This window comes from Phaseolus vulgaris, chromosome 9 (assembly GCF_051622355.1).
Source record: "Phaseolus vulgaris cultivar YP4 chromosome 9, ASM5162235v1, whole genome shotgun sequence".
Lineage (NCBI taxonomy): Eukaryota > Viridiplantae > Streptophyta > Magnoliopsida > Fabales > Fabaceae > Phaseolus > Phaseolus vulgaris.
The window spans coordinates 18238826-18260452 of NC_143506.1; the positions used below are offsets into that span (position 1 = coordinate 18238826).

Genomic DNA, 21627 nt, shown 5'->3' on the forward strand with positions numbered 1-21627 from the left:
AAACTTTTGAAAAAGATACTTTGGTACAACAATTTTTAATGTAGTTTAATTATGTGCAGAAACCGCGTTTTGTTGCTGTACCAATTAATTTTAAATTTAATTTTTAAATATTCGTTGCCCTTCTTCCTGCATGATTTCTCTAACCCACATTACGTGTACTATTTTTATTTTGTTCATATATCAGATCCACTTTCATAAGTAAATAGATTTTCTTTAACCGATTCTATAAAGATAAATTAAATTTAAAATTACTTATAATATAATATTAAACTTATTAAAATAACATTTATTGAGTTTATCGTATTACTTTATTCAACAATTTTAAATTATTTACAAAAATTTAATCTTAGAAGTATGTCTTAGTGTGACAATAAAATTTTATTGGAAATTTCATATCAAATAAAATTAAAACAATTTACAATATATAATTATCATTTTCAACTTGTCTTATCAGTTTTTGTAAAGATGAGAGATATTACTTTAAAAACGTGTGTTCATTTTCCAAATGCATTAGGTATAACAACTGTTCTGCCAATCATAAATTGTAATTAAATTTAACTTTTTTTAGGTGGTAAAATTATAATTTAATTAGTATTACAAAAACCAAAAATAAATGAAGAAAAAAGAAAATTACAAAACAACACTTTAAAATATGAATTAAAATAACGTCTCAGAAAATGTTATAACTTATTTAGATATTATTCATAAGTTAGAAGAAGGTTTTTAACTAATAAAAAAATCAAAATATATTGCCAAATATAATCTTAAATCATCTCAAGTCATTTTGATACTTTTTTAATTGGCTTTGCATGTTTCTTATGATGTCTTCCTAATGTTTAAAAACCATTCACGTTACCAGGTTTCTTTCAATGTAATTTTTGCAAAACAGTTTTAAAAAATAAATCATAGGTTCGAAACTTAAAATTATAGGTGTATATAGTACTTTTTGACAGTATATCCAAACTGGAATGGGCCGGGCAAATACTATATTCTAAAAAAAGATAAGGGAAATTTCTTTTTCATCCCCATAATCTCCTTCTGCACTTTCATAAATATAAAAGAAATCTATTTTATTCTTTTTTTAAAAATAATTTTCAGATTATATATATTTTTTCATGAAAAAAATATCTATATTGCAGAATATGAAAGTAAAAAATGACTTATCCAATCTAAAAAAATTTTAACTTTTAAATTGTGTAATCTAAAATTTTTCTTTACTTTCAAATTATACAATTTGAAAGTTATTTTTTAAAAAATTATATAAGGATTGAGTATTTTTTTTACATAAAAAAAACTTTTCAACTATACAAATCTGTAGGTATTTTTTAGATGTAAGCTGTTTTGACTTCCAAAAAACTGAAAGTATTTTTTTTGTATTTATAAGTGAATAAGTCATTATGAAAATGGTGAAAATTTGAGTCTAACATAAGCAAACCATTTATACAAAATCTATACATAAAAAACAACTTATATGTTTGTATGAAAAAAAAATTAATCCTAAAAGTTTTTATAAAAAAAACATAATATTTAAAGAAAAAATATATATAAATTAATAACATTTGTTTGATGAAACTTAAAATATTTAATTATGTGTCTATTATTTTCGCATAATTCAATTAAAGACTTATTCAACCAATAAGTCAATGCTTTTACCAGCTAAGTTTGGTAAAATTAAAGTTTCCGTAATCTTTCTTAAATTACTAAACTACGGGCCCGCGTGCTATAAAGGCTGAAAGCACATGGAACAAATACAACAAGATAATGAATAAAAACAAAAAAGAAATAAGAAAGTAAAAACACAAAAAGAAAATAAATATGAAAAAATCTGCAATCTTTTCTGACAATTTTATTTAACAAAAAATATTATTTCTTTTTATATATATGCACTCGTGCCTAACTCCTTTCGTATCTTAAAATGATAATTTGTGATAACATATTACAAAGTCGACTTTAAGTCTAACTCAATCTCATAAAACTGGTTCATGAGGCTGAGAATTGCACCCACTTATATACAATGAAAGACTATAACCTCTAATCGATGTGGATCTCCATCAATTGTTTTAAATTCGTTTATTTTCCTATCTATTACTTTTATTTCCACCTCTCTAATTATTTTTTTCAAATACGGATGTCATGCATATAGATCGATTGTTACGGGTACAAATTTTGTAAAATAGTGTATTTAATAAGTTATATGAATTCCTTGAAAGAAGAACGCTATATGAAAAAAAATACCAATAACTTTTTTAATTGCACAAATTATTTAATCAGATTTTACTCCATTAAAACAGCAATAAATATACATTTTAATAATATATTTGCCTATATAAATTTGATATTGAATAACGAATTTATTTTTATAAATGTATTGAACTCTCCAAAATGAATTTGCGAACCAACCAATAACAAACAAACAATTGAAGTTAGCGTTGGCATTTAAGTAACTCAGCTACTTCCAAGAGTTCGCAGTCAGAAGCTATAGTTCTCCTTTGACTACACACTTTTTTTAGGTTAAAACCACCCATTCAACACAAAAACTACTATTCTTCAGGTTTAACTTACACCAAATAGGTCAAAATCTCTTCACAAAACAACTATTTTTATTTTTTCAAAAAGACACTGATAGGGATAAATAAAAGAGGGACACAAAAAATCTTAATCATTCTATATAAAATATACACCTACAATACATGGTTTTCAAAAGTTGGAATTTGAATATTCCAAAACTAGAATAGGATACTAGTACTCTTATTGCTCGTGAACTTCGAGTGTTGCTTTTACGAATAATCACAAACAAAGCTAAAAATAATAACATAATTTATATAAATTATTCAAATTATTTATAATAATAATATCGAAAGATTCACTACAAGAAAATCATGAAATAGAAACTAATTTTAGAGACAAAAAATATTTAGTTATTATTGTGACTAAATTAGAAACCATTTTAGGGACTAAATAAATTTTTGATTTCTAAATTAATTTATATTATTGTTAAATGGTTTCTAAATTAGTATCTAATTAGCTACCAAGGTTTTTGCTACCAAATAATTTGGTAGTTAAAATTTTGGTAGCTAATTAGATACCAATTTAGAAACTATTTTACAATAATAAAAACTAATTTAGAAATCAATTATTTTTTAGTTTCTGAAATTATCTCTAATTTAGTTGATGATTTTCTTGTAGTGATTATACAAATTCCCAAAAGATTACATTGAATTTAAACAAATCGTATTACCAATATATAACTAATATATAATTTCATACATGCTAAATAACTTTTGCATACTTTTTTTGGTGAATTTTTATTATATAATAATCATTTATTGAAATTTTACTGCTTGGTATTTTTATTTACATAATTCAAGTCATCAGAAAAAAAACTTGAATATTCCATTCATTTATTTAATTTTTTAATTCTTACACCATACATGTATACAAATGTCTTATCTCTCTAACAAACATCATTTAATAATCATCAGTCCATTAAATTTTAACTCGTTTCATTCAATAGGTTGTTATGAATCCAATAAATTTTAACTCATTTCATTCAATAGTTAGTTATGAATCCATTAAATTTTAACTCATTTCATTCAATAGTTTATTTTCACTAAACAAGACAACTTTAGCCATAAAATATAAAATTTATAAACACACTGAATAAAAATTCAAACATTATACAAAAACAACACTTTAAATCATAAGACTTGATAATAATCAACTTGTATTTAGAAATTCCATTCAGCGGATTCCAATAAGTTCACTTTTGTTTTCAAACCAAATACAATTCAATATGACAAGTTAAAAAAAAAAAATGGATTATAAAACTTTGTCTAAATCACACAAAATCAAACTTAGAGTATCTAAATCAATCCCAAAATCATTTTTCACTTATCACAGGTAAAAGTTATACCTGATAGCATCATAATTCACATACACCAATTAAACTAAAATATGGGTAAATTTGTACTTATAACTCAAAAATTCAATTCTCCATTGAAAATTTAATTTTAGACCAAAACAATTTCCCTCATAAATTACTAACATATAACAACAAATCAATAAAAAAAAAATACAATTACTAAAATTTTAAGAACATTACCAATATCAAACTCATTGATTATTTTCTAAAATTCAACTCATGGTGTAGCTAACAACAATAAAAATCTTTAATTTCACTTATCACGAACAATAAAACTCGTTTTATATAACTTAAATAATTAATTTATTTATAAATTAGTATGAAATTTAGGAAAAATTAATTTCCCTTACTTTGAATTTTTGTATACAATGAGGTTGAAGAGATGGATGAAGAGAAAACAACAAAACTCTATAAATCATCTTAAGAACTCAAAATCCTATCCAACAAAGCATCTAACTACAGGTACATTTTTTTTTCCACTAAAACCCTTTTTTCACACTTCGAATACAATCTTTCTCAATGAAAAGGTAAATGAAACTATGAAATAAATATGAAGGAAAAGAACTTATTCAAACAACATTCAATTATCCCTTAACTAACTTAAATTTTTTGGAAAGAGATGATTGAAGGAGAAAGAGGAAACTATTTTTTAAAACTTGAAGGGATGAGAAAAATTGAGAATGAAAGAAGAAAAAAACAACTGTATGAATTAGTGTGAGAAATTTAAATGTAGAGTTGAGAGTCTCATATTGAATACAAAATCAAGCAATTTTTTTTATGAAGATGAGTAAGATAAACAATATATATATATATATAAAATTACAAACAATTGATTTTTTTTAAGTTAGAAGTGAGAACAAATCTCATTCTTACACACAAACTTAAATTCACATAATTATTTTATTTTTTTAAAAAAAAAAACTTAAACCCTCATAGACTATACACTCCTATATATGGTTTTATACTATAATTAAGTCAACAGAAGAAAAACCAAATTAACCCTCCACAAAATTAATGTTACATACAACTTATAATTTTCGACAAATGCAAGACTTTACAATTATTTTAGAAATAATGTTGATTCGATGTAGAATGTTAAATTTGTTTATATTGATTAATAGATAATTAGTGTAAAAAGAGAAGACCTCATGAAAACATTAACATAGACTTTGAACATTAAGTTGTGAACCTAAAACTTCGTTAGCTGCAAAAGTCAAAGCCTCTAAAACCACTATTTCGTAGTTCTGAACCATTTCCATCATTAGTAATGTAAAACTTGACATCTAATATCATAATAGATCTTCATGTTTCTTTTGAAACTTAAACTTCTTGTCCCAATATTATGGAAGTTTATTCTAAGATTTAAATTCTCAAACCTAAATATTTATATTTAACAATTAGCAAATAATTAAAATAGAAGAAAAACTAACCTAACACCTTTATATTTAAAAACTTGTTATGAATCACTAAAACAAATTATTGAATAGAAACTAATTTTAGAAAGAAAAAAATATATTTTTTTTATCAGCTAGAAACAAAAAATAATTAATTGTTATATTGACTAAATTAGAGACCATTTTAGAAATTAACAAAAATTTTGGTTTCTAAATTAGTTTATAATTTGGTATCTAATTATGTACCAAGTTTTTTCTACCAAATTTGGTATTTAATTAACTACCAAATTTGGTAGCTAATTAGATACCAATTTCGAAACTATTTATCTATAATAGAAATTAATAAATTTTTTAGTCTCTAAAATATATTTGAATTTAGTCATTGTAACAACTAATTATTTTTATTTCTAAAATTGATTTCTATATAGTGATTTTTTTATAATAAATAAATTTTTTATATAACCACATATACATGTAACAATATCAATGAATACGTCTTTACTACAATGGTGGATTAGTGTTTTTAACTTTTAGTTCATAAAGTTCGAGATTTTTAGTAGAAACTCATTTCATCACACTTTTGTATTTTTTTCACAGACGAAAATGGTAAATTTTTAAAAAAACTTCCTTTAAACCTTTGAAAATGTTCAAGATTGAGCATCTACAAGAATTGCAAGAAAGAAAAAAAATAAAAAATCAAGAAGGATATAAACATTTAAAAAATTCATATTTAAAATATCTTACACGGTGGTATTAATTGAAATTTTAATTTGTGAAAAAAATAATTTTTATATTTATTATTCTTAACATCAATAATAGGATTTTTTTTCAGTTAATTACAAAAAGGGACATGTATATTTTGACATTAGTTCTAATTAGATCTAGAATCTAAACGCAAAACATAATGTTTGCCGTAGTTTTTTCTTTGTACATAAATGATTTTCTGAGATAAAATAAAATTCAACTACTATTTTAAAATACAGTTCTCCAATATAATATTTATTATTCAAAATTCATTTTATCAAAATTTAAAATAAACATAAATTATTGTACTTATACGCTTCCTTTATTTACGAGTGAGACTAATCAGCTATGAAGCTTTGACATTCCTCTTAAATAATGTATCTCGTATGACAAGTATCCGTGAATTGTGAAATTCAAAAAATATTAGTTAGATTTGTGATAATTATAGTACAGTTTTAACACAATTTTTTTTTTAAAATTCATTAATTTTCTAAAAATTTAAATTTATTGTATAATTTATTATTATTATTATAAAAATAAGAAACAAATCTTTGTGAACTAGTCATGAAAGACATGTTTCTATTCCAAAAAATAATCTGAAAACATATTTGTACACATAAATATTTATTGTCAATTTATATAATTCATAATTATATAATATATACATTTATGTCTTCGTATCTTACATTTTAAAGATTATATGTATTTCTACGTCCATGTCGTATCAATGTCGTATCAATGTCTATGTCAGTGACAGTGTGATTATCGGTCCTATGTAGCTAGTGTATGTACAAACTATTGTTTACTTAAAATTATTGTTTACTCTTAAAAGTAAATTTTAAATATGACTTAATTTCTCAATGAACTATCATCTATATTATAACACAATATGCTTGATATACTATATTTTATTTATTTATTTAATTTGTTTTTAAAATGAATCATGCGAATCCTTATATAAACTCGGACATTTTGCATCTGACGTTAAATTTTAGTGATTTTGCAATTAATCATACACATTCTTTATATTTAAATATTCTTATTTTAATTAATCTTCAATTTTAAATTTAACACGTCTCACGTACCAACAATAAAAAAATTCAGCATGTTCACAGCATATTTTTCTCCAAACATTTGTTTATGCAATGTTTTCATGTTTCACTTATTTTATTATATTTTCAATTGACGGACATTATCAATCAATTTTATATTTTTTGCTGTTGGATATTGTTGGTTGAGTCGTCATCGTCTTTGTTACGTTAACCTGTGATTCATTATTTATTTATGGAATAAACAAGAACAAGTTTCCATCCATGGAAATTGAATGTGGTCACGCTCACGAGGTCTCACGTAAAATATCAATATCACCGGTTTAATAAATAATAGCCATCAATAACTATTATTGAGTTCTACAATAAAATAAAATAATCCGTAAGAACATCTTGGCAACAAACTTGCTATTTTTTCTTGAGAAAATAATATTTTGGTAAAATAAATTTATTAAATAAATCATGAAGACGGAAAAAAGAAAGATAAAGTATATAAATAATGTAATGGAGATAGTTAAAAGTAAAATTGTAAAAATTATTATTTAAACTAAAAGAAATACAGGTATATTGTATATTTACATTTTTATCTTTTACTCAACTAATTTTGGATTCGTTGAAACTGAAAAATAAAAATTAATATGTAAAAAAAAAATGATGAATTAATTAATCAATAGTTTAAGTTTCTCTTCTTCAAGTTTTTTCCTTTTATTCCATTGAAAATTTTGTTCTCAGTGATGATGTTAACGTTAAAATTATGATTGACTTGATGGTAGGTAGATACAAAAGAATAATGACTTTATCAAATAATACACTACAAGAAAATCATGAAATAAAAACCAATTTTAGAGACCAAAATAATTAGTTGCTATAGTAACTAAATTAAAGACCATTTTAGAGACTAAAATAAATTTTAGTTTATAAATTAGTTTTTATTATGGTTAAATAGTTTCTAAATTGATATCTAATTAGCTACCAAAGTTTTAACTACCAATTATTTATTTTTTCTTTAAAATAAAAAAAATTAAAGAAAAAGTGAAGAAATTAATTTGTGTATAAAAATGGTATATTAATATTAATTTAAAAAAAGAAAAAATAAATTTATTTTATTTTTAAATAATTCATATGAATTAGACAAAATATTTCATTATACTAATAAAATAAAATATATTAAAAATAAAGGTAAAATATATTAAATATATTAAATAGAGGTAAAATAAGAGAAAAATTACATAAAAAAAACTATTATAATAATGAATCCCATAGTTATAGATAATGTAACTTTCTTTTTTCTTCATAGATATCCCCCACCACTTTTTCCCATGTTTTCAAAATCTCTTAAGAGTCAACTACTTTTGCTGGTCATGTGATGTGATCCATTTCAAACCTCCCACGATGTCTTCACCTACCCCTGAAACACACAACTACTCAACTTTTATGATGCAGCAGAAAATTATTTTGATATATATATTATTTAAATTTTTTAATAGTGAAAATAACATGGGCTTAATTATATTTCTTGTGTCATTCTTTTATTTATGCCTACTTTTGATTAGATATCATCCTAACTTTAATTTTTCAATACTGTAATTAAAATTCTCTAAATATTAATATAATGATGTAAGTGAGGGATTACAAAATTAGGTTCACCTATCATAACTCCAATAAAGGAGGTTAGGTAAACTTCATCTCATATTGAAAAATAGTTTAAAGATAATCTTATTGGATGGTTGTTGTGTATAGACAATTTTTGCAATATAAGCAAATAGAATGAGAATGACGTAAAATGAAATAAATTGTAAAATCCAATAAGGATATGACAGGAAAGAGGGAGAGATAAACTCGTGCGAAGAATAGGTAAAATGAAAAATGAAGTCTATTAATTAGGCATTCAATTAGCAGAAAAAAAGGCGAGAACAATAAAATAGAAATTAGTGAAAACTTAATAACCGTTGTACCATAAATATTCAGCATTCCTAGTTTTGAGACAATGGTATTAAAGCTTCTAGGTTCGAGGAGAAGTTTGGTAAAAATATCTACATATATTGCTGATGTTTAGATATAAGTAGCAACAAAAATAAGTTTGACTTCAAATAATTTTGAGTAATCTATTTTGTTGATTCATTGTCACAATATATAATAATTGATAATTGAGTTTTAATATCAAGATAATTGTAAAGCATATAGTTTTTAGAAACAGACCCAATTTGAATTTTTAAAATCCTTAAATTGTAAATCAAAATTATCAAGAAAGAATAAATCTTGTTCGGGAGCATTTTTAATATATTGTACAATCCGATAAGTGCATGGAAATGATCAAAGTAGGAACATAAAAGAATTGACTTAAGAACTGAAGAATAACTTATATCAGGACTTGTATTGGTGAACTATAAAAGTGTATCGATAAGACGTTGATATGAAATGATGTCTTGTAGAGGTATTTCTCGTTCAAACATTGTTTTATGTCTTTAATCATGTGAGTAGAACAAGGTTTTTTTTTGTCAACATCAACAAGAACATCGAGGACATATTTTCCTGAAAAACATGATTTCCTTTGTTGCAATGGGCAATTTTATAACCAATAAAGTATTTTGAGTTTTTCAAAGTCTTTCACTTTGAAGACTTTATCTAAATCACGTGTTACATGTTGAATATCAAATATTGAGCTTCCTTTAAGAGTTATATCATCCATGTATATAAGCAAGGTAGTGAAAACATTATCGGTTTTTTTTATAAACTAAAAATGATCAAAACTTGATCACAGAAAACCTATATTTTAAAGAGAATATGATAACTTGACAGAACATTGTCTACTTACTTACTTTAAACCATATAATCACTTTGTTATTTTACACACATAATCTGCTTTAGGAGTATTCATACATAGACGAGGAATCATTTACACATCCTCATTTAAGTCACTTTGAAGAAATGCATTGTTTACATCTAGCTAGCGCAAGTGTTAATTTTGTGTGGCAACCTAAGCAAAGAAATATATGACAAACACCCACCATAAACAATATTCTTTATAAAATGAAGATAAAAAAATATATTTGTACTGGTATGGGTGAGACCGAGACCCACCTAGCTGCCCGAGATCAGGGAAACCTGACCGAGACTTAAGAGACTTGGTCGAGACCATGAAAACTTGGCCGAGATGACCGGGACCGGGGAAGCCTGGTCGAGACCTAAGAGACTTGGCCGAGACGAGGGAAATCGCCACAGTCGGCCTGGCCGGCCGACACGTACAACCATTAACGCTCAAACCAATGTCAGTGAAGCTAATTCGTCATTAAGGATTAGGTAATGCAACCCTTAGTGAGATCCACTCCACTAATTAGGCCCAATAAGGTAAGCCCATTAAAATAATATAAATAACACACATCCCAAGGAGAAAGGTATGCCATTTGTTACTGTGCACCTACCCGAATACTGATCACCCGCTTTACTGACTTGAGCGTCGAAGTGTCTTCCACAGGTACCCTCCATTTGGTGTTCGCCCGAGACCGAGTGCCGAAGAAGAAGCACGAAGACGAGAAGGACCCCAGTTCATCATCCAACAACCTGCTCGACCGAAGGAAGGAGACGAAGACTTTAATAGTTCTTTAGGTCCCATCTCCCTAGCAGGAACAATATCATTTATGTAATGTAAAATTATGTGAGAATGGTGTCCAAGCCTATAATGTCAAAAGTTTTTATTTTGATTTTTTATCACAAGATTTTCACATTGTGACGCTATGAAATTGAAATATGTTTTTTTTGCTTTAGAGTTTGTAAAATGTGATTATTAAATATTTTTGTCTACATTTTTCTTAAGGGTCAATTTTTTTTTTTTAATGTTCCAAATTTTAAACCATTAAGGTGTTTATAGTATGTAAATGTTTGAAATGACTCGTTATGTATATAAAACTAGTTCAATTTGAGGTTTCACCTCATCAATCCATTGAAAGTAGTTATAATGGACATCACAATGATTTTTTTTAAAAAAACTAACCATATTTGAAAAAAATTAACAAACATTTCACATACACAAAAACTTATTACAATTATTTTCAGATTACAAGTTCCTAGATGATCTATAGTTTGGAGTAAGAACGAAAATCAATTCCATGTTATAATATAGAGATAAAAAAAATATTTAATCTTTTCTTAAATAGTATTGAGAATTATATAATTAACTTGTGTTGGAGTTTTAATATAAGTATTTATTGTGAAAATTATAAACATGAATTTTAATTTTAATTGAAAAACAACATAAAAAATTATGTAAGAAATTTCATCCTTTCCACATTTTTTAAAGTATATGCCAATATTTTTGTTGTTATCTTCCAAGTGATAAGGGGATATGAATAAAAACATTACTGTAAAAAAGGGGTTCTTTGAGAAAGTGTCAAACCATGAGTGAGTAAAGTGTAATTCACCACTAAAGAGAATAAAATCATTAACGGACAACACAATGAGAATTAAAAGCGTAATTAAGATAATAATTTATTTTAATCACAACATAAGACTTTGAAAGAGACATTGAACTATTTAATCAGATAATTTTTTTTTTGAAAATCACTAATAGAGGCATAGTTCATTCTCCTAGAAGATTTATTCAACACAGAAAAAGTTAATTATGTTTTTGGAAAAATAGAAAAAGTTATTTGATTGTGAACAAAACTGTCTTACGTCAACATTATTATGAATGGATCATTAGATTTTGGTGGGTCATTAGTTGCCACTTGTTCACATAGTATAGTCTTTAAAATAAAGATCAGATCAGATTCCGCCACGCCCACCTCGTGTTTCCTTTTTTTTTTTATTTACACTAAAACTTTTTAAACCACTAAGTAAAAAAAGAAAAACGTTTAATTTTAGGATATTATTATAAAATTAAATAAAATTTCTATTATTGGCCGATTCAATAATAGCTTAAAGAGTGAATGTATCAGTGTTCAGTATATACTATAATAAAGAAAAACATGAATATTCAATTATTGTTTATTTTAAGAGAAAAAGAAAATCAAAATAGAAAAGCTTCTTTGGAAACGACGAGGGTGTTATAAATATCAGAACACCGACGAGGGTGTGTTTTTCTTCGAAGCTTTGTTGGCGGCAAAGCAAATCTGTATTGCGATGGCGCCTACGAAGCTCTTCTTCTTTGCGTTTTCAGTAACCCTAATTTTCGCCGTCGTCGGGGCCGAGGCTGATGTTTCCATCGATGGAACCGCAGCAGAGCCTGATGCCTCCGCCTTCAAGATCCAATTAGATCAACTCAATTCTAAGATCCGAATTCTCGGTCTGTTTTCGTCTTCTATGCAAAATGAAAACCTATCTCGACTTTTCATTTTCTAGATTTCAATTTTAGTAGTTGCACTCTTCGTTACCAAAATGTCCGCGTCTACGATTTTTGTTTCTGTGCAATTTTTAGTTTGAAATCAGGACTGTGCTATGATTGCGAATCGTGCTGTTGTCGCGCTCACGATTTTCAATTAGTTGCAGTCGATGTGTTTAAAAGGCAATTTCTGGTCTTTATTTGTCTTCGCGAAAGAGTATTATTGATTGATCTTTATACAAATAACTTTTTTGCGTCGCTAATGATTTATGGTTGGAATCACTTCTTTTATGGTTTCGTTTCATATCATTTGAATTCCAAGGAGTTATAATCCCTCGCCTTTTCCATTTAGATGTATACTTATTTCTGACGGGATCTTTTTATGGCTAATGCATGTCGTGTTTTTTTTTTTTGAAGAATCTGAAATCAGAGAAAAGTCGGAAGAAGTGAAGAAGAAGGACGAAATTGTGGCCAGAAAAGAAAAAATCATTGAAGATAAATCGGTTACCATACAGTCCCTGCAGAATGATGTTGCTTCTCTCCAGGTGTGGGACAAGGCCTGAATTGCAATTTTTATTCTTTAGTGTGTGTTTTTTTATATATTGACTGTTGTATTTCTCCATGTGATTATGATAATTTGAGTATCGATGGTAAATGTAAACATCCATTCTCATACTTTATTGTTGGTAGCATTTATTTATTTATTTTGATAATAAATTGTATATTAGAAAACTTTCAAAAGTAATTTTTCCTCTTAGAAAAAAGGGTCATTGGATGCTGAAGAGCAAGTTGGAAAGGCTCATGCCCGTGCTGGTGAACTACAGAAGCAGGTTACGTATAAATCAGCTAGTAGAAGTATCACGTATGATCACTATTCTATAGTGCAGACTCTGAAATTCTTTATGCAGGTGGACAAGCTCAAAAGGGAACTAGAAACACAAAACAAGGAGAAAGGGAACTGGGAAACTCGAGTACTTGGGTTAGAGAAAAAAGTTCATGACTTGAACTCAAAATTAGAAGCTGTAAGTTTTAAGTTTACCTACATTTCTGTTTTTACAAATCTTCTTTTAAGTACATCTCATTTTTTTTGTCCTTGAAACTAGTTCTTAATCTCTATTTACTGTTGATTTTTGTGTAAATGCTTTAGTATTTTAATTACACTTACTTGGAGTTATATTCCCTTTTCATCTCCCTTCTTCTTATCAACGAGTCTTGTAATAAAATTGATCTGTTCTAGGAGTACCTTGTGCACCTTGTCATGTTCAATTCTCACAATGGGAAGGGCATGTTAATCTCAATTTTCTGCATATATACCTTTTGCTTTTCACATGTTATTCTCCTTTTTTCTCCTTCATTTGTGTTGTAATTATGACTTTATTCTTCTAGTTGTGAACAACAGGCTCAAAAGATACTTCTCTGCTATTTTTTTGCATGTATAGTCCCGCCTATCTCTACTTTCCCCTTTCCACTATGACTTAATAGGTGCTGTATGTTCTGATTCCCGAAAATTTGGAAATTTTCGGAGAGTTTGCTTTGAGCTGTTAATGGTGTAGAAGTTTTTATGCTACTATTGACAAGCAAGTGTGAATTAGGATATTCCCATGGTTGGAGCCTTCTGTAGGTCTTAGAAACTGAAGTTGTCAGAGCTCAGCAGGCAGCACCACCTTGCTGTTTGTTTATTTATGTGTTGAATTTACTATTCATTTTTTATTGGTGCATGCTTTTGGATTATGCATGGGTTGACGTGCATCCCTCTTCTGACAACATTATCGTTAGCTGCTAGTTTTTTGTTAGTTGGTATAATAATAATATCTATTGCTGTTGGCTTTAGGTTGATCCTACTCTGATTGTAGATCTAAGAGAATTACTAGTGAACTCTATTACTTGCAAAAAATAAATTAAAAACCACTATGTCATTATTTTTCACTAGTTACCTGCAGTACTGTAATCAATTTTCAAGTTATTGAAACATATTCTCTCTAAGGATGATGCGGTTACCTGAGTAAGTATATTTTTCACAGCTTCAAAAGATAAACGAGGAGCAGAGGACACAAATTCAGAAAACTGAACGTGCTCTTAAAGTTGCCGAGGTATGTTAGTGCATATATTTTCTTGTCTACATTGTGCAGGATGCTTGATGATCTGAAGTCTCTTGTTTTTCACATAATATTCTTGTTTAGGAAGAGATGGTGAAGGCTAAGTTTGAGACAGCTATCATAAAAACAGAGTTGAGGGAGGTAATAATTCACCAATTCAGTTGACTACCCTACACCTTTATATCATTCTTACATGGCTGTACATTTTTATAGCCATTTTAATTGTCAATGTTGTGCCTTCTATCTGAAACTGAGGAGTTTCTTTCAATTATGGGTCATTTTATTTTATAGCCTTGCACAATAGTGAATAGTTGATTTTGATGGCTAAGGTTTTAGGGTTGTTATTGAAAATGTCAACATATTAATACTAAGCCTCCACTCATTCCATTGCTTATTGATTGGATATCATATATTGGATAAAATCGTGAGAAAATAGCAGATGTCGCATATCAGTTGAAAAGATCAATTGTATATGTATAAAAAAAATTAAGCTGTATGCTAATAAAAATAATATGCATAAAAAATAAAAATTAACTTAAAGTTCAATTGAGTGGAGGCTTGTTGGAGATGACAGGACGATGCAGACTGCATGATGCAACCATGGCAATGGCAGAATGAGTTGCAAATGTAGATCCTATAAATTCCACTTTGCAATGGTGCTTTTGTGCTGCCATAACAGCTATTTAAGTGCGATGCTTTGTGATAAACATGGTGGCTCTTGGCCTTGGACCAGGGTTCTCAAAAATAATATTTGACCAAAAAAATACTGGAGGTCAAATAAAAGTGAAGTAAAAGTATATGTTACATACTAAATAAAATATTATTTGAAAATTACACTTATACATATAAATGCTGGTTTCTGATGTATAGTTTCCAAATTAAATTCAGTGCTTAATGAACAGAATCCATAAACTCATGATAACTTAATTTTCATAAACTAGAAAAGGTAAAATCTCATAATTCATCCTTGATTTAATCCTTTGAGTGTGGCTAGCATGAACAGCTACATTTACCAGAAACACTGGACATTCCTAATTTTTTTAGAAACTTGCCATACACCAGCAAGGGACCATAGAAAGCTCTAATCATTGTCGAATCCTGTAACTCAAACTAGCATGTGACTCAATCATAGAAATCTCAGCCTCATTATGTTTGAGTCGGACACATGGACAACCAGGGTGAGACTGAACTTGTGTTGTGAATTTTGATGTAGCTCCAAGCAGATGCCAAACTACTATTAATGCCTTCCTTAGATCCAGTTTAATATGCATAGCCTAGAACACCTAGTCCAAATACCCTTCAAAATATGAAAAATATAAAATCTTTAGGTCAGAACGAATTTCTATAATCTTATTATTTTGAAATGCTTTGTGTAATGATTTCACCACATTCCCTTCAAATATGAGAAATTTAAAATCTAAAGTTCTAAACTGAATTTCCATAATCTTAATATTTTGAAATGAATTGCGTAATGATTTTTCCATTTTTTTGGGTCATATATAATATTTTCTATTTAATTGTTAAATTGTAGGATTTTAGCTTTTTCCATTTTTGTTTTGTAAGCAGCAGCTGCCTATTGCTACAATTAATGCTATATTGGAAAACCATTTCATTCTCTTCAACTTTTTATTATATTAACAATTATAATTATGTACATTGAATTATCTCATACTGGTGTTATAATCAGACACATGGTGCTTGGCTTCCACCTTGGCTTGCTGTACACTATATTCATAGTAAGGTGAGTCTATGTTGTATCTCTAATGTTTATTAGAACAGCCTTCATCACCAGTTCTGAGATATTTTTTTTCTGCCAGTCTTGTGCTGAAACTCAATGGAACAAACATGGGAAACCTGTTTGGGAAACACTTACATTAAAGGTAATGTTGGTTTTTATTTTGGCTATTAATCTGTTGTTTCTGATATTTCTTTTGACATGTTAATCAATTACAGATACACTATTTATGTTATTTCTTTATTTACAAGCGAGCATATAGGCTTCTTTATTGTAATGATTTCGTATTTACTCTAGGCCCTAGAGAAGAAGGCACAAGCTGGAAAGTGGGCTGAACCTCATGTGGAAACCATTAAAACTGTAAGGCCTCCATTTATTTCAGTTTTTTGCTATGCTTTGCTGGGCATGTTTCTATGTGGTAGTGTAACTACAATTATGGCCAAAAAGCATGCACTTCTTGTCAGTACTATACTGCAATTATGGTCCATATGGAATTGTTTCAGAATTGTCTTTTTTAACCCTCATCCTAATATTTTGGTAATTGGTATCCATTTGTGAGCTTCCTTGATTGTAAATATATTTTGATTTTCTTAAATACCCAGCCAAATTGAATTGTTTTCTTTTTCATTTCCTCCTTTCAATTGAAGAAATGGGTCCCTGCTGTAAAAGAACAGTGGTCTGTAGTGAAAACAAGTGCTGAACCGCATGTGCAATTATTGACCACAAAAACTGTTGAAGGTTATGAGGCTACCAAGAAGACAATTTCTCCCCATTTAAGCAACGCAAAAGAATTTGTTTATCCTTATTATCAGGTGCAAGTCTCTTCAATTCATCCTTGTGGTTTGTTTGTTTTGCTTGCAGATCTGTTTCTTAAGGTATACTATTGGTTGACAGGAAGCTAGAAAGTTCAGCAAGCCATACATTGATCAGATTGCTGTTGCAGCTAAACCTCATGTTGATAAAGTACAAGTGGTTTTGAAGCCCTACACGAATAATGTTGTTCATGTTTATGGGAAGTTTTTGGAATCAGCTACTACATATCATCGCCAGGTGTCAGCCTTCATCTTTTTTTAGAATATTGAAAAACTTATGCAATCCTTATTGTATTTGTCATTAATTTATTGCCTGATATAAACACCTTTATTATTTTTTTTACATGTTTTCCTTTTGCACTGTATTTATAATTTTTTTTGAAAATGTGAACTTTGGTTGGCAATCTTTGTCTTTTGGAATATGTAGTTGTTCCTTCCTTTAATCAATTTTAGTTGTTACATGTTTTCTTTTGCACTGCATTTATATATTTTTTTTTTGAAAATGTGAACTTTGGTTGGCAATCTTTGTCTTTTGATATATATAGTTGTTCTTTCCTTTAATCAATTTTAGTTGTTAAAAAAGAGGAAGTATATGCAATCACTCATTGCTTGTCATTATTTATTTCTGATATCGACACTTATTGTTTTTTACAGTATTCCTGTTGCACACTCTATCTACTAATGAGAAAATTGTCGATATAAACTTTGGTTGGCAGTCTGTCTTTTGAAATTTATAATCGGCCATTCCTGCAATCAGTAATCAGTCTTAATTTTATTTTTTTAAAGGAGGAAATATGGTGAAAGCCAAATTGATATACTTGTATATCAGAATTGAGGAGAAATAAAAGAAAGAATTTGTATTGGTCTTGATGAAATTTACTAAAGGTGTTTGAGTCAGAGTTACAGCTCTATACATACTATCAGGACTCAGTATGATAGAACTAAAGAAAAATAAAGGAGAAATTATTCTTTTACATTATGTAAATATACATGTTAGAGGGCAGTATGGTGGTATGCTCGAATGTTATCAACCAAACTGATCATTGACTCGGTCAATATTTTAGGTTAATGAGTCATTGTGTCAAACCAGTGAATCACTAGTTGAACCACATGAAGTGGTGCATATCAAATTTGTATATGTTTTAATATTTTTCATGCGTTTAAGTAAAAATCCTACTCTACTAATAATATTTATTTTTAAATGCTTCTTGTCTTGGATTGAAGTCCTATTACTGAAACTTTGGTATAAACTTCTGTCAAAATTCCCTCACTTAGCAGGATAATACACTTCCAATCAAGTAAACATTTAGATTGAGTTAGTAACTGTGTGAAAAGTGCTAGACACAACGTGAAAATTCAAAATTTCAGATTTGGGAGTTTGTACAATGTCAAAGGGTGAACTGTTGTCAAGAGAAGTCACTTTGCGTGCAAAAGAAGCTTCATATTTTTTAATAAAAAGTTATTCAAAATGGAGAGTGTTTTGTGTTTTTTTTTTTAAATTCAACATGATTAGTTCAAGTCATTTAATCGCACCAAGTCATCCATGGAAAACTGTCTGGTTTGTATTGGGTTGATCTGGTTCAAATAACATTTCCTTTGATTCTACTACATTAGTAAAGAGTTCTGTTAACTTTTTGTAATTATTGTTTAATCAATAAATGCTGAAAACTATGCCGGTATTATTATATGATTAATTGTATTTTTCTTTTGGTATTGATTTTTTTTCCCAATGAAGGTCCAAGCCACTGTCCAAGAGACACTGAAGAAGCATGAGCTCACTAGACCTCTTGCTACCAAAGAGTTGGAATGGTTTGCGGTATGCAATTAAAGATTTTCTGTCCTGATAAGAATTACTGAAATTGACAGTGATTAGGTGAATTTACTAGTATTTTGTCAATTTTGCAGGCCTCTGCTCTTTTGGCTCTACCCATTATTTTTGTGGCTAGAGTGTTTTCAGCTGTGTTCTGGTCAGTCTTCAATGTCTTTTTCAAAATTTGTGCACTGATTTACTTTTTATTGATCTGTATGTTCTCTTTACACATATATTTGGAACTTAATAGTAACACCTTTTGTTGTCTGCAGCAATAAGAAAGTGAATAAACCTTCTCGAAGTGGAAATAACCATGCACGACGCAAAGCTAAGCGAGGCCATCCAGACAAGCACACATCATGAAGTTAGATCGTGCCTTATTTTTTTCCTGAAAAGGAATTTAGGTATGCCATTCTATTCTATTATTGATTTGATTCAGGATATTTTCATTAACTTTATTTTATGCAGCATGATGAAAAGTGTGCTTTGGTATCTTTACCATAAACTGTTACATATCATGCTTGTGTGAATTTGCTTTTGTGATTTTATTTTCAATTGACTGCCTATTTTTATTTACTTGAAAGATTTGAGAGCTAAAGGGGAAATAATTTTGGGTGTTGAGCTAGTCATACATGAAAAGCTTGGTTTGGTCTTTTAAATAAAACCACCTTGTTGTGAATTGATATTTTTCTCAGAGGAAAACAAACATTGTCTCATTCACTAAATTATGAGATTAGAAAGAAGCTTCTCTAAATTGAAAACCTGATGCCCCTGCTATCTTAATTGTATTTGATAATGAAACCTTATTGATTGGAAAGGTTATCATTCCTTCCTTATCAAATGGTTTTAACATTAGAAAAACGAGTGTCCTATTTTCCTCCTCAGTTTCTGCTCTGGTATTCAACAATTCACTTGGTTATAATAAAATATTTTTGTTGATGAGGGTAAAACATTAGTTTCATAGAATGTGTAATTCAGTGTAGTAATTTAGTTAACGTGCCTAGGTCATGTTAATTTATTTGATTTCATTTGGAAGGGTCAAACCTATCTGTATGGCCACCATAAGTTTGCTTCTCATTTGGAGATACATCACTGTAGAATGAGTTCCTAATTTTTGAATTAGTATCTTAAAGAAAAAAAACTCCTTTGGAGGGAGTGTTATAAAGGAGATCTGTGACCTAGTCAACGTGGTAGAGGGTAGGTTAAAATGGGGGAAAAGTAGGGATTTCATCTGAGGATCAAATAAATCTCTGAAGTTAATTGGTGCCACTTGAGTTAAGGCTCTTTTAGTAACCTACTTTTTTAATATCTTCTTAATTTAAGTAAAGCAGTAATGAGCATCAAGAGTCTTAGAAGATTCATTGTGAGCTCAAAGCTATTTGAATTTGACAATTGATATCAAAAGCTAATGAGGCCAACAAAAACAGATAGAAAAGTGGAATTCACTTTATGACATTGTGTGAGCATCGTATTGGTAGAAATTGGTTCTGTAGTAGTTAGATGATTTGACATCTGGATGGTGGTGGCGTTGATAAGTATATATTTATCACGTTGAGCTTCATAAATGGAAGCATGAAACTATGATACATTTCAGCGTTTCTTATTTCGAATAATAGGTTTATATGATGAGTTTTTGTTCAGTAAAGCTGTTGAAAAGTGAATTTAAAATAATTTCTTGGATGAGACAACAAATAACATTTTATATATGAAAAATAGTATTTATGAGAAGTTAAATATTTTCAGAAAAAAAAGCCTTTTGCAAATTTTAGTTGTTACTTATACACTGAAATTAAAACTTCTTTTTTTCAGCTCAACTGTTGAAACTTTAAAAATTTATATTTTCCTAAAATGCTCTTACTTTTATTGTGCAATCGAGTTTTTACATAATTTTGTTTTTCATTATTCATATTGAAATACGATGCTGAAAAATACTGTTTCTGTTTATTGCAGATAATTTTTCCTGTTCGCATGGGTTTATGGAGGGCTATATCTTTCATGTCATGTGGGGTTTTGAATATTTTGCTTCTCTTTTTCTGGGTGAGGTAACTTTAGGATGTTTCACTGTAGAGTTGGGCACACACACTATGTTTAGGTGTTTATGTATTTTCTGTCACTGTGTTATATTTGTTATTAGACTTGGCACTCCCATGTCCTGTCGGTTTTATTTTCTAAAATTCTTGACAGTCAAAAGTGTTTCCACTTGATGTATGTTTATTAGAATCAGAAAATTTCTTTCTGTCGCGGTTTTCTGCGGAACTTTAAATTTATTTCTAAAAGAAACTAATTCATGAGCTATTCTTCATTGGAACTTACTGACTCCCCCCATTTTTTTCTGTTTAAGTTTCTTGAATTATCTTGGAAATTATTAAACAATTGTGGTAATATCATATTATTTACTCCCATATCGAAAACTAATTGACTTGTTAAGTGAGGAATTTTCTGTTTAAGTTAGAAGTGCTTTAGAGAGTTTCTCTATTGAAACTTTAATGTTTATTCTTGTGGAGAATCTCTCTAGTGCTCTTGAAAGCGTGTGATTTAATTTGATTTGGTTTAGGAGAAAAATATCAATATGGTTGAATTCATGAATTATGGTTCAGTTCACGAATTATGGATCGAATGGACACAGGTAATATATACCTGAATTTCCTTTTTTACATAGTTATTTCAGTAGCTACGGGATCATTTCCCTAGTTCAAATCTCTTGCATTACAAAGTTTATTTTGTAGTTAAATTTTATTAAGGGAACTA

At 28.5% G+C, this 21627-nt stretch overlaps 1 protein-coding gene across 1 annotated transcript; it reads left to right on the top strand.

Moving 5' to 3' along the window:
* The first annotated feature begins 12044 nt into the window (after positions 1-12044).
* LOC137822682 (uncharacterized) lies at positions 12045-21187 on the top strand. Its single transcript, XM_068627629.2, has 15 exons — positions 12045-12390; positions 12844-12971; positions 13185-13256; positions 13335-13448; positions 14448-14516; positions 14607-14663; positions 16210-16263; positions 16340-16402; positions 16555-16617; positions 16905-17069; positions 17152-17307; positions 18805-18885; positions 18975-19036; positions 19152-19283; positions 20830-21187. The coding sequence occupies exons 1-14, from the start codon at positions 12228-12230 to the stop codon at positions 19240-19242; spliced, it is 1338 nt and encodes a 445-aa protein (XP_068483730.1). The 5' UTR covers positions 12045-12227; the 3' UTR covers positions 19243-19283; positions 20830-21187.
* The last annotated feature ends 440 nt before the right edge of the window (positions 21188-21627 follow it).

Coding starts and splice junctions, on each gene's coding strand:
- LOC137822682 (XM_068627629.2), top strand. CDS start 12,228: ATGGCGCCTACGAAGCTCTTCTTCTTTGCGTTTTCAGTAACCCTAATT. Junction 13,257..13,334: donor CTGGTGAACTACAGAAGCAG/GTTACGTATAAA, acceptor TTCTTTATGCAG/GTGGACAAGCTCAAAAGGGA. Junction 14,517..14,606: donor GTGCTCTTAAAGTTGCCGAG/GTATGTTAGTGC, acceptor ATTCTTGTTTAG/GAAGAGATGGTGAAGGCTAA.